The 14,239-nt window shown below is 43.3% G+C and overlaps 1 protein-coding gene across 3 annotated transcripts in view; it reads right to left on the reverse strand.

The window, feature by feature from the left end:
* Positions 1–11,656: 11,656 nt before the first annotated feature.
* GDPD4 (glycerophosphodiester phosphodiesterase domain containing 4) overlaps positions 11,657–14,239 on the reverse strand; it is a 105,881-nt gene continuing 103,298 nt past the window's right edge. For all 3 annotated transcript variants that reach the window (XM_073661658.1, XM_073661653.1, XM_073661665.1), the window contains one exon: positions 11,657–13,728. In XM_073661658.1, coding sequence (XP_073517759.1) covers positions 13,625–13,728 — 104 coding nt within the window. In that variant the 3' untranslated portion in view covers positions 11,657–13,624. The remainder of the gene's footprint in view (positions 13,729–14,239) is intronic.

Here is a 14,239-nt window from a genome sequence, read left to right on the forward strand (position 1 = left end):
CACAGTGACTGCGCCAGCAGAATAGTGCGTGCAGCTCTGGAGTATAATACAGGATGTAACTCAGGATCAGTAATGTAATGTATGTACACAGTCACTGCACCAGCAGAATAGTGAGTGCAGCTCTGGAGTATAATACAGGATGTAACTCAGGATCAGTAATGTAATGTATGTACACAGTGACTGCACCAGCAGAATAGTGAGTGCAGCTCTGGAGTATAATACAGGATGTAACTCAGGATCAGTAATGTAATGTATGTGCACAGTCACTGCACCAGCAGAATAGTGAGTGCAGCTCTGGAGTATAATACAGGATGTAACTCAGGATCAGTAATGTAATGTATGTACACAGTGACTGCACCAGCAGAATACCGAGCGCAGCTCTGGAGTATAATACAGGATGTAACGCAGGATCAGTAATGTAATGTATGTACACAGTGACTGCACCAGCAGAATAGTGAGTGCAGCTCTGGAGTATAATACAGGATGTAACTCAGGATCAGTAATGTAATGTATGTACACAGTAACTCCACCAGCAGAATAGTGAGTGCAGCTCTGGAGAATAATACAGGATGTAACTCAGGATCAGTAATGTAATGTATGTACACAGTGACTGCACCAGCAGAATAGTGAGTGCAGCTCTGGAGTATAATACAGGATGTAACTCAGGATCAGTAATGTAATGTATGTACACAGTGACTGCGCCAGCAGAATAGTGAGTGCAGCTCTGGAGTATAATACAGGATGTAACGCAGGATCAGTAATGTAATGTATGTACACAGTGACTCCACCAGCAGAATAGTGAGTGCAGCTCTGGAGAATAATACAGGATGTAACTCAGGATCAGTACAGGATCAGTAATGTAATGTATGTACACAGTGACTCCACCAGCAGAATAGTGAGTGCAGCTCTGGAGAATAATACAGGATGTAACTCAGGATCAGTAATGTAATGTATGTACACAGTGACTGCACCAGCAGAATACTGAGCGCAGCTCTGGAGTATAATACAGGATGTAACGCAGGATCAGTAATGTAATGTATGTACACAGTGACTGCACCAGCAGAATAGTGAGTGCAGCTCTGGAGTATAATACAGGATGTAACTCGGGATCAGTAATGTAATGTATGTACACAGCGACTGCACCAGCAGAATAGTGAGTGCAGCTCTGCAGTATAATACAGGATGTAACTCAGGATCAGTAATGTAATGTATGTACACAGTGACTACACCAGCAGAATAGTGAGTGCAGCTCTGGAGTATAATACAGGATGTAACTGAGGATCAGTACAGGATCAGTAATGTAATGTATGTACACAGTGATTGCACCAGCAGAATAGTGAGTGCAGCTCTGGGGTATAATGCAGGATGTAACTCAGGATCAGTAATGTAATGTATGTACACAGTGACTGCACCAGCAGAATAGTGAGTGCAGCTCTGGAGTATAATACAGGATGTAACGCAGGATCAGTAATGTAATGTATGTACACAGTGACTGCACCAGCAGAATAGTGAGTGCAGCTCTGGAGTATAATACAGGATGTAACTCGGGATCAGTAATGTAATGTATGTACACAGTGACTGCACCAGCAGAATAGTGAGTGCAGCTCTGGAGTATAATACAGGATGTAACTCAGGATCAGTAATGTAATGTATGTACACAGCGACTGCACCAGCAGAATAGTGAGTGCAGCTCTGGAGAATAATACAGGAGGTAACTCAGGATCAGTAATGTAATGTATGTACACAGTGACTGCACCAGCAGAATACTGAGCGCAGCTCTGGAGTATAATACAGGATGTAACCCAGGATCAGTACAGGATCAGTAATGTAATGTATGTACACAGTGACTGCACCAGCAGAATAGTGAGTGCAGCTCTGGAGTATAATACAGGATGTAACTCCGGATCAGTAACGTAATGTATGTACACAGTGACTGCACCAGCAGAATAGTGAGTGCAGCTCTGGAGTATAATACAGGATGTAACGCAGGATCAGTAATGTAATGTATGTACACAGTGACTGCACCAGCAGAATAGTGAGTGCAGCTCTGGAGTATAATACAGGATGTAACTCAGGATCAGTAATGTAATGTATGTACACAGTGACTGCACCAGCAGAATACCGAGCGCAGCTCTGGAGTATAATACAGGATGTAACGCAGGATCAGTAATGTAATGTATGTACACAGTGACTGCACCAGCAATATAGTGAGTGCAGCTCTGGAGTATAATACAGGATGTAACTCAGGATCAGTAATGTAATGTATGTACACAGTAACTCCACCAGCAGAATAGTGAGTGCAGCTCTGGAGAATAATACAGGATGTAACTCAGGATCAGTAATGTAATGTATGTACACAGTGACTGCACCAGCAGAATAGTGAGTGCAGCTCTGGAGTATAATACAGGATGTAACTCAGGATCAGTAATGTAATGTATGTACACAGTGACTGCGCCAGCAGAATAGTGAGTGCAGCTCTGGAGTATAATAAGGGAGGTAACTCAGGATCAGTACAGGATCAGTAATGTAATGTATGTACACAGTGACTGCACCAGCAGAATAGTGAGTGCAGCTCTGGAGTATAATACAGGATGTAACTCAGGATCAGTAATGTAATGTATGTACACAGTAACTCCACCAGCAGAATAGTGAGTGCAGCTCTGGAGAATAATACAGGATGTAACTCAGGATCAGTAATGTAATGTATGTACACAGTGACTGCACCAGCAGAATAGTGAGTGCAGCTCTGGAGTATAATACAGGATGTAACTCAGGATCAGTAATGTAATGTATGTACACAGTGACTGCGCCAGCAGAATAGTGAGTGCAGCTCTGGAGTATAATACAGGATGTAACTCAGGATCAGTAATGTAATGTATGTACACAGTGACTGCGCCAGCAGAATAGTGAGTGCAGCTCTGGAGTATAATACAGGATGTAACTCAGGATCAGTAATGTAATGTATGTACACAGTGACTGCACCAGCAGAATAGTGAGTGCAGCTCTGGAGTATAATACAGGATGTAACGCAGGATCAGTAATGTAATGTATGTACACAGTGACTGCACCAGCAGAATAGTGAGTGCAGCTCTGGAGTATAATACAGGATGTAACTGAGGATCAGTACAGGATCAGTAATGTAATGTATGTACACAGTGATTGCACCAGCAGAATAGTGAGTGCAGCTCTGGGGTATAATGCAGGATGTAACTCAGGATCAGTAATGTAATGTATGTACACAGTGACTGCGCCAGCAGAATAGTGCGTGCAGCTCTGGAGTATAATACAGGATGTAACTCAGGATCAGTACAGGATCAGTAATGTAATGTATGTACACAGTGACTCCACCAGCAGAATAGTGAGTGCAGCTCTGGGGTATAATGCAGGATGTAACTCAGGATCAGTAATGTAATGTATGTACACAGTGACTGCATCAGCAGAATAGTGAGTGCAGCTCTGGAGTATAATACAGGATGTAACTCAGGATCAGTAATGTAATGTATGTACACAGTGACTGCACCAGCAGAATAGTGAGTGCAGCTCTGGAGTATAATACAGGATGTAACTCGGGATCAGTACAGGATCAGTAATGTAATGTATGTACACAGTGACTCCACCAGCAGAATAGTGAGTGCAGCTCTGGAGTATAATACAGGATGTAACTGAGGATCAGTACAGGATCAGTAATGTAATGTATGTACACAGTGATTGCACCAGGAGAATAGTGAGTGCAGCTCTGGAGTATAATACAGGAGGTAACTCAGGATCAGTAATGTAATGTATGTACACAGTGACTGCACCAGCAGAATAGTGAGTGCAGCTCTGGAGTATAATACAGGATGTAACTCAGGATCAGTAATGTAATGTATGTACACAGTGACTGCACCAGCAGAATAGTGAGTGCAGCTCTGGAGTATAATACAGGATGTAACTCGGGATCAGTACAGGATCAGTAATGTAATGTATGTACACAGTGACTCCACCAGCAGAATAGTGAGTGCAGCTCTGGAGTATAATACAGGATGTAACTGAGGATCAGTACAGGATCAGTAATGTAATGTATGTACACAGTGATTGCACCAGCAGAATAGTGAGTGCAGCTCTGGGGTATAATGCAGGATGTAACTCAGGATCAGTAATGTAATGTATGTACACAGTGACTGCGCCAGCAGAATAGTGCGTGCAGCTCTGGAGTATAATACAGGATGTAACTCAGGATCAGTAATGTAATGTATGTACACAGTCACTGCACCAGCAGAATAGTGAGTGCAGCTCTGGAGTATAATACAGGATGTAACTCAGGATCAGTAATGTAATGTATGTACACAGTGACTGCACCAGCAGAATAGTGAGTGCAGCTCTGGAGTATAATACAGGATGTAACTCAGGATCAGTAATGTAATGTATGTGCACAGTCACTGCACCAGCAGAATAGTGAGTGCAGCTCTGGAGTATAATACAGGATGTAACTCAGGATCAGTAATGTAATGTATGTACACAGTGACTGCACCAGCAGAATACCGAGCGCAGCTCTGGAGTATAATACAGGATGTAACGCAGGATCAGTAATGTAATGTATGTACACAGTGACTGCACCAGCAGAATAGTGAGTGCAGCTCTGGAGTATAATACAGGATGTAACTCAGGATCAGTAATGTAATGTATGTACACAGTAACTCCACCAGCAGAATAGTGAGTGCAGCTCTGGAGAATAATACAGGATGTAACTCAGGATCAGTAATGTAATGTATGTACACAGTGACTGCACCAGCAGAATAGTGAGTGCAGCTCTGGAGTATAATACAGGATGTAACTCAGGATCAGTAATGTAATGTATGTACACAGTGACTGCGCCAGCAGAATAGTGAGTGCAGCTCTGGAGTATAATACAGGATGTAACGCAGGATCAGTAATGTAATGTATGTACACAGTGACTCCACCAGCAGAATAGTGAGTGCAGCTCTGGAGAATAATACAGGATGTAACTCAGGATCAGTACAGGATCAGTAATGTAATGTATGTACACAGTGACTCCACCAGCAGAATAGTGAGTGCAGCTCTGGAGAATAATACAGGATGTAACTCAGGATCAGTAATGTAATGTATGTACACAGTGACTGCACCAGCAGAATACTGAGCGCAGCTCTGGAGTATAATACAGGATGTAACGCAGGATCAGTAATGTAATGTATGTACACAGTGACTGCACCAGCAGAATAGTGAGTGCAGCTCTGGAGTATAATACAGGATGTAACTCGGGATCAGTAATGTAATGTATGTACACAGCGACTGCACCAGCAGAATAGTGAGTGCAGCTCTGCAGTATAATACAGGATGTAACTCAGGATCAGTAATGTAATGTATGTACACAGTGACTACACCAGCAGAATAGTGAGTGCAGCTCTGGAGTATAATACAGGATGTAACTGAGGATCAGTACAGGATCAGTAATGTAATGTATGTACACAGTGATTGCACCAGCAGAATAGTGAGTGCAGCTCTGGGGTATAATGCAGGATGTAACTCAGGATCAGTAATGTAATGTATGTACACAGTGACTGCACCAGCAGAATAGTGAGTGCAGCTCTGGAGTATAATACAGGATGTAACGCAGGATCAGTAATGTAATGTATGTACACAGTGACTGCACCAGCAGAATAGTGAGTGCAGCTCTGGAGTATAATACAGGATGTAACTCGGGATCAGTAATGTAATGTATGTACACAGCGACTGCACCAGCAGAATAGTGAGTGCAGCTCTGCAGTATAATACAGGATGTAACTCAGGATCAGTAATGTAATGTATGTACACAGTGACTACACCAGCAGAATAGTGAGTGCAGCTCTGGAGTATAATACAGGATGTAACTGAGGATCAGTACAGGATCAGTAATGTAATGTATGTACACAGTGATTGCACCAGCAGAATAGTGAGTGCAGCTCTGGGGTATAATGCAGGATGTAACTCAGGATCAGTAATGTAATGTATGTACACAGTGACTGCGCCAGCAGAATAGTGCGTGCAGCTCTGGAGTATAATACAGGATGTAACTCAGGATCAGTACAGGATCAGTAATGTAATGTATGTACACAGTGACTCCACCAGCAGAATAGTGAGTGCAGCTCTGGGGTATAATGCAGGATGTAACTCAGGATCAGTAATGTAATGTATGTACACAGTGACTGCACCAGCAGAATAGTGAGTGCAGCTCTGGAGTATAATACAGGAGGTAACTCAGGATCAGTAATGTAATGTATGTACACAGTGACTGCACCAGCAGAATAGTGAGTGCAGCTCTGGAGTATAATACAGGATGTAACTCGGGATCAGTACAGGATCAGTAATGTAATGTATGTACACAGTGACTCCACCAGCAGAATAGTGAGTGCAGCTCTGGAGTATAATACAGGATGTAACTGAGGATCAGTACAGGATCAGTAATGTAATGTATGTACACAGTGATTGCACCAGGAGAATAGTGAGTGCAGCTCTGGAGTATAATACAGGAGGTAACTCAGGATCAGTAATGTAATGTATGTACACAGTGACTGCACCAGCAGAATAGTGAGTGCAGCTCTGGAGTATAATACAGGATGTAACTCAGGATCAGTAATGTAATGTATGTACACAGTGACTGCACCAGCAGAATAGTGAGTGCAGCTCTGGAGTATAATACAGGATGTAACTCGGGATCAGTACAGGATCAGTAATGTAATGTATGTACACAGTGACTCCACCAGCAGAATAGTGAGTGCAGCTCTGGAGTATAATACAGGATGTAACTGAGGATCAGTACAGGATCAGTAATGTAATGTATGTACACAGTGATTGCACCAGCAGAATAGTGAGTGCAGCTCTGGGGTATAATGCAGGATGTAACTCAGGATCAGTAATGTAATGTATGTACACAGTGACTGCGCCAGCAGAATAGTGCGTGCAGCTCTGGAGTATAATACAGGATGTAACTCAGGATCAGTAATGTAATGTATGTACACAGTGACTGCACCAGCAGAATAGTGAGTGCAGCTCTGGAGTATAATACAGGATGTAACTCAGGATCAGTAATGTAATGTATGTGCACAGTCACTGCACCAGCAGAATAGTGAGTGCAGCTCTGGAGTATAATACAGGATGTAACTCAGGATCAGTAATGTAATGTATGTACACAGTGACTGCACCAGCAGAATACCGAGCGCAGCTCTGGAGTATAATACAGGATGTAACGCAGGATCAGTAATGTAATGTATGTACACAGTGACTGCACCAGCAGAATAGTGAGTGCAGCTCTGGAGTATAATAAGGGAGGTAACTCAGGATCAGTACAGGATCAGTAATGTAATGTATGTACACAGTGACTCCACCAGCAGAATAGTGAGTGCAGCTCTGGAGAATAATACAGGATGTAACTCAGGATCAGTAATGTAATGTATGTACACAGGGACTGCACCAGCAGAATACTGAGCGCAGCTCTGGAGTATAATACAGGATGTAACGCAGGATCAGTAATGTAATGTATGTACACAGTGACTGCACCAGCAGAATAGTGAGTGCAGCTCTGGAGTATAATACAGGATGTAACTCGGGATCAGTAATGTAATGTATGTACACAGCGACTGCACCAGCAGAATAGTGAGTGCAGCTCTGCAGTATAATACAGGATGTAACTCAGGATCAGTAATGTAATGTATGTACACAGTGACTACACCAGCAGAATAGTGAGTGCAGCTCTGGAGTATAATACAGGATGTAACTGAGGATCAGTACAGGATCAGTAATGTAATGTATGTACACAGTGATTGCACCAGCAGAATAGTGAGTGCAGCTCTGGGGTATAATGCAGGATGTAACTCAGGATCAGTAATGTAATGTATGTACACAGTGACTGCGCCAGCAGAATAGTGCGTGCAGCTCTGGAGTATAATACAGGATGTAACTCAGGATCAGTACAGGATCAGTAATGTAATGTATGTACACAGTGACTCCACCAGCAGAATAGTGAGTGCAGCTCTGGGGTATAATGCAGGATGTAACTCAGGATCAGTAATGTAATGTATGTACACAGTGACTGCACCAGCAGAATAGTGAGTGCAGCTCTGGAGTATAATACAGGAGGTAACTCAGGATCAGTAATGTAATGTATGTACACAGTGACTGCATCAGCAGAATAGTGAGTGCAGCTCTGGAGTATAATACAGGATGTAACTCAGGATCAGTAATGTAATGTATGTACACAGTGACTGCACCAGCAGAATAGTGAGTGCAGCTCTGGAGTATAATACAGGATGTAACTCGGGATCAGTACAGGATCAGTAATGTAATGTATGTACACAGTGACTCCACCAGCAGAATAGTGAGTGCAGCTCTGGAGTATAATACAGGATGTAACTGAGGATCAGTACAGGATCAGTAATGTAATGTATGTACACAGTGATTGCACCAGCAGAATAGTGAGTGCAGCTCTGGAGTATAATACAGGAGGTAACTCAGGATCAGTAATGTAATGTATGTACACAGTGACTGCACCAGCAGAATAGTGAGTGCAGCTCTGGAGTATAATACAGGATGTAACTCAGGATCAGTAATGTAATGTATGTACACAGTGACTGCACCAGCAGAATAGTGAGTGCAGCTCTGGAGTATAATACAGGATGTAACTCAGGATCAGTACAGGATCAGTAATGTAATGTATGTACACAGTGACTCCACCAGCAGAATAGTGAGTGCAGCTCTGGAGTATAATACAGGATGTAACTGAGGATCAGTACAGGATCAGTAATGTAATGTATGTACACAGTGATTGCACCAGCAGAATAGTGAGTGCAGCTCTGGGGTATAATGCAGGATGTAACTCAGGATCAGTAATGTAATGTATGTACACAGTGACTGCGCCAGCAGAATAGTGCGTGCAGCTCTGGAGTATAATACAGGATGTAACTCAGGATCAGTAATGTAATGTATGTACACAGTCACTGCACCAGCAGAATAGTGAGTGCAGCTCTGGAGTATAATACAGGATGTAACTCAGGATCAGTAATGTAATGTATGTACACAGTGACTGCACCAGCAGAATAGTGAGTGCAGCTCTGGAGTATAATACAGGATGTAACTCAGGATCAGTAATGTAATGTATGTGCACAGTCACTGCACCAGCAGAATAGTGAGTGCAGCTCTGGAGTATAATACAGGATGTAACTCAGGATCAGTAATGTAATGTATGTACACAGTGACTGCACCAGCAGAATACCGAGCGCAGCTCTGGAGTATAATACAGGATGTAACGCAGGATCAGTAATGTAATGTATGTACACAGTGACTGCACCAGCAGAATAGTGAGTGCAGCTCTGGAGTATAATACAGGATGTAACTCAGGATCAGTAATGTAATGTATGTACACAGTAACTCCACCAGCAGAATAGTGAGTGCAGCTCTGGAGAATAATACAGGATGTAACTCAGGATCAGTAATGTAATGTATGTACACAGTGACTGCACCAGCAGAATAGTGAGTGCAGCTCTGGAGTATAATACAGGATGTAACTCAGGATCAGTAATGTAATGTATGTACACAGTGACTGCGCCAGCAGAATAGTGAGTGCAGCTCTGGAGTATAATACAGGATGTAACGCAGGATCAGTAATGTAATGTATGTACACAGTGACTGCACCAGCAGAATAGTGAGTGCAGCTCTGGAGTATAATACAGGATGTAACTCAGGATCAGTAATGTAATGTATGTACACAGTGACTGCGCCAGCAGAATAGTGCGTGCAGCTCTGGAGTATAATACAGGATGTAACTCAGGATCAGTAATGTAATGTATGTACACAGTGACTGCACCAGCAGAATACTGAGCGCAGCTCTGGAGTATAATACAGGATGTAACGCAGGATCAGTAATGTAATGTATGTACACAGTGACTCCACCAGCAGAATAGTGAGTGCAGCTCTGGAGAATAATACAGGATGTAACTCAGGATCAGTAATGTAATGTATGTACACAGTGACTGCACCAGCAGAATACTGAGCGCAGCTCTGGAGTATAATACAGGATGTAACGCAGGATCAGTAATGTAATGTATGTACACAGTGACTGCACCAGCAGAATAGTGAGTGCAGCTCTGGAGTATAATACAGGATGTAACTCGGGATCAGTAATGTAATGTATGTACACAGCGACTGCACCAGCAGAATAGTGAGTGCAGCTCTGCAGTATAATACAGGATGTAACTCAGGATCAGTAATGTAATGTATGTACACAGTGACTACACCAGCAGAATAGTGAGTGCAGCTCTGGAGTATAATACAGGATGTAACTGAGGATCAGTACAGGATCAGTAATGTAATGTATGTACACAGTGATGGCACCAGCAGAATAGTGAGTGCAGCTCTGGGGTATAATGCAGGATGTAACTCAGGATCAGTAATGTAATGTATGTACACAGTGACTGCGCCAGCAGAATAGTGCGTGCAGCTCTGGAGTATAATACAGGATGTAACTCAGGATCAGTACAGGATCAGTAATGTAATGTATGTACACAGTGACTCCACCAGCAGAATAGTGAGTGCAGCTCTGGGGTATAATGCAGGATGTAACTCAGGATCAGTAATGTAATGTATGTACACAGTGACTGCACCAGCAGAATAGTGAGTGCAGCTCTGGAGTATAATACAGGAGGTAACTCGGGATCAGTAATGTAATGTATGTACACAGTGACTGGATCAGCAGAATAGTGAGTGCAGCTCTGGAGTATAATACAGGATGTAACTCAGGATCAGTAATGTAATGTATGTACACAGTGACTGCACCAGCAGAATAGTGAGTGCAGCTCTGGAGTATAATACAGGATGTAACTCGGGATCAGTACAGGATCAGTAATGTAATGTATGTACACAGTGACTCCACCAGCAGAATAGTGAGTGCAGCTCTGGAGTATAATACAGGATGTAACTGAGGATCAGTAGAGGATCAGTAATGTAATGTAAGTACACAGTGATTGCACCAGCAGAATAGTGAGTGCAGCTCTGGAGTATAATACAGGAGGTAACTCAGGATCAGTAATGTAATGTATGTACACAGTGACTGCACCAGCAGAATAGTGAGTGCAGCTCTGGAGTATAATACAGGATGTAACTCAGGATCAGTAATGTAATGTATGTACACAGTGACTGCACCAGCAGAATAGTGAGTGCAGCTCTGGAGTATAATACAGGATGTAACTCAGGATCAGTACAGGATCAGTAATGTAATGTATGTACACGGTGACTGCACCAGCAGAATAGTGAGTGCAGCTCTGGGGTATAATACAGGATGTAACTCAGCATCAGTAATGTAATGTATGTACACAGTGACTGCACCAGCAGAATAGTGAGTGCAGCTCTGGAGTATAATACAGGATGTAACTCAGGATCAGTACAGGATCAGTAATGTAATGTATGTACACGGTGACTGCACCAGCAGAATAGTGAGTGCAGCTCTGGAGTATAATACAGGATGTAACTCAGGATCAGTAATGTATGTACACAGTGACTGCACCAGCAGAATAGTGAGTGCAGCTCTGGGGTATAATAAAGGAAAAACAAACATTTTAGTGAACAGAAATTGTGAACGGAACAATACGATGTTTTTATTTTTATATTAATGATACAGATACAGTACAACTTTTGTATAAAAATCCTTTTTCTTTAATAAGCAGCAAACATGTCTGACGTCACAGGCCGGGCAGTGCCGCCTTCACATCAGACGAGTCTTCACAGGAAAATACATTATTGCTCTAAGCAGCAGCTTCTTCACTTCAGATCTGACAGTAAAATCTCAAACATAATCATTTTCTAAATCGATGAAAATGAGAAAATATTATATATTTATTCAAAACATAATGTGTGCCTGACACTATAAATGTCCTTCCTTGCAATAATACAAAAAGCACAATAACCATACAAAATACAAGCCGCCATCTACATAAAAATAGGATAGAAAACATTGCCCAATATCGGCTTAGCAAGTGCGACCCACGCCTTGCCAGCCCCTGTGGAACTATAAATCCCAGGATATACAGGTTTTGTCAGAGAGGTCAATCTTTGGTGCTATATACAGTACAACATACAAGAGCAGGAGACTCTGGGCCTCATATGTCCAAGATCCAGCGAAATGGCAGAAAATATGATAGGAATTGCGGGGGATGGTGTGCCGGGACTCGGGGGCTCTACGGCATATATCGAGCCCCAGTTTTTGGTACATTTGGCAAGGGATACGAAAACAAGTGCAATAGTTTAGCTGAAATCTATAGGTATCTGTGTTTGTTGTCACATGTCCGAGGGCCCCTGCTTATGATGTCTGATCCCGGACTCTAGGAGTCCTAACTGATTCTAGTTTACTGAGTCAATAGATGCTTCCTAATAATCAATCGTGACAATGAAAAATGTGCAAAATGACTCCTCCTTGCCTGCAGGGGCAGCACTGAGGAGTGACCATCAGTGATGGAGACCTCTGGCTACACAGCCCCATCTAGTGACAGAGGTCAGCACAGGAAGAGGATGCGGCTGTTGGCGACCACTGATGAGCGGCTCATTTGTCGCTCTTTAGTTGCTGACAACAGCGCTGGAACGGATTTGTGCGTTTACTATGACGCTGGCACTGTGAGCACCACAAAGAGTTTGACACTGTAGCACTATCATGAGGATGGCACTGTGGGCACCGCTATGGGTGCCACAATGATCCTGACACTGCAGGACTATGATGAGGATGGCACCATGGGCACCGCTATGGGTGCCACAATGATCCTGAAACTGCAGGACTATGATGAGGATGGCACCCCTATGGGTGCCACAATGAGTCTGACACTGTAGGACTATGATGAGGATGGCACCACTATGGGTGCCACAATGAGCCTGACACTGCAGGACTATGATGAGGATGGCTCTGGGGGCACCGCTATGGGTGCCACCATGAGTGTGACACTCCAGGACTATTATGATACTGGCACTGTGGTCACCACAATGAGTCTGACACTGCAGGACTATTATGACACTGGCAGTCTGGCACTACAATGAGTCTGACATTGTAGGGACTATTATGAAGATTGCAGTGATGGCACCAAAATAAGTCTGACACTGCAGGACTGTTACTATGAGGGCACTACAATGAGCCTGACACTGCAGGACTATGTTGAGTCTGGCACTGTAGGCTACACAATGAGTCTGACACTGCAGGACTATCATGAGGCTGGTACTGTGGGCACCGCTATGGGATCCACAATGATTCTGACACTGCAGGACTATCATGAGGCTGGTACTGTGGGCACCGCTATGGGTTCCACAATGATTCTGACACTGCAGGACTATCATGAGGCTGGCACTATGGGTGCCAATAGTTTTGCCTGGAGGGCTTTAGCATGTGGAATCAGAGTATTGAATGGTCACGATACGAAACCATCCCTCTTTTCTATCACCAGTTTGGGAAGATCGGGCGCCAGTTCATTCTCCATTTGTCCTGGAATTTGATTTAGTCTAGTCCATGGTCAGGGTGATAATGTCACAGAGGGGCTACAACTTCTATATGGACCTGGGCATGGTTGGTCATTGCTGTCGCTGGCATCATGGGCGGTTCTGGGCATTCTTTGTCTCTCTCTCAGGCAATCTCACCAGAGCCCCTGTGTTCGGCATTGGGTCTGGCACTTGGGGTGGTCGGGAGACTTCTGACATAGCTGTCCTCTGATATCGACATGTCCATCTCTGTGGGGATAAAAAGACAACGGAGGCGGCAGATAAAGTTGAGGACCTATAGTTCTTACCTGTGTCCTACCGCCACTCTCAATATATTAGCTCAAAGGTTATTGCTTCCATTACCATATCTCACCACTAGATGGCAATGTAACACTGCACTCTTACAATCCCTAATAACTTACATTTAAAGGGGCGGTGCATTCAGTTGCTCCCATCATGCACTGCTCTGATAACAGCAAACCACCAGAATACTGAACTTAAATTTAGATGTTATTGGAGAAGAAACCATGTAGCTCAAAATCAGGATAAGTAAAACATTGAAAAAGTTAATCAACCTTAAGGGCCAATTTATTATTGCATTTGCGCCTGTTTTTGACATTTTTAACCTTTTCTTTGTTTGCACCAACGTCATCTTTCCATTTGTGCCTTTTTCCAAGTCTATTTGGTGCTAAAATTGTCAATGAATAACACAAGACAAAAAAATTACAACTCCCCCCCGCCAATGATGAATCGGACCCAT

The sequence above is a fragment of the Phyllobates terribilis genome, unplaced genomic scaffold (genome assembly GCF_046119375.1).
Source record: "Phyllobates terribilis strain yellow unplaced genomic scaffold, ASM4611937v1 Scaffold_2__4_contigs__length_985480577, whole genome shotgun sequence".
In the NCBI taxonomy this organism is placed as follows: Eukaryota; Metazoa; Chordata; class Amphibia; order Anura; family Dendrobatidae; genus Phyllobates; species Phyllobates terribilis.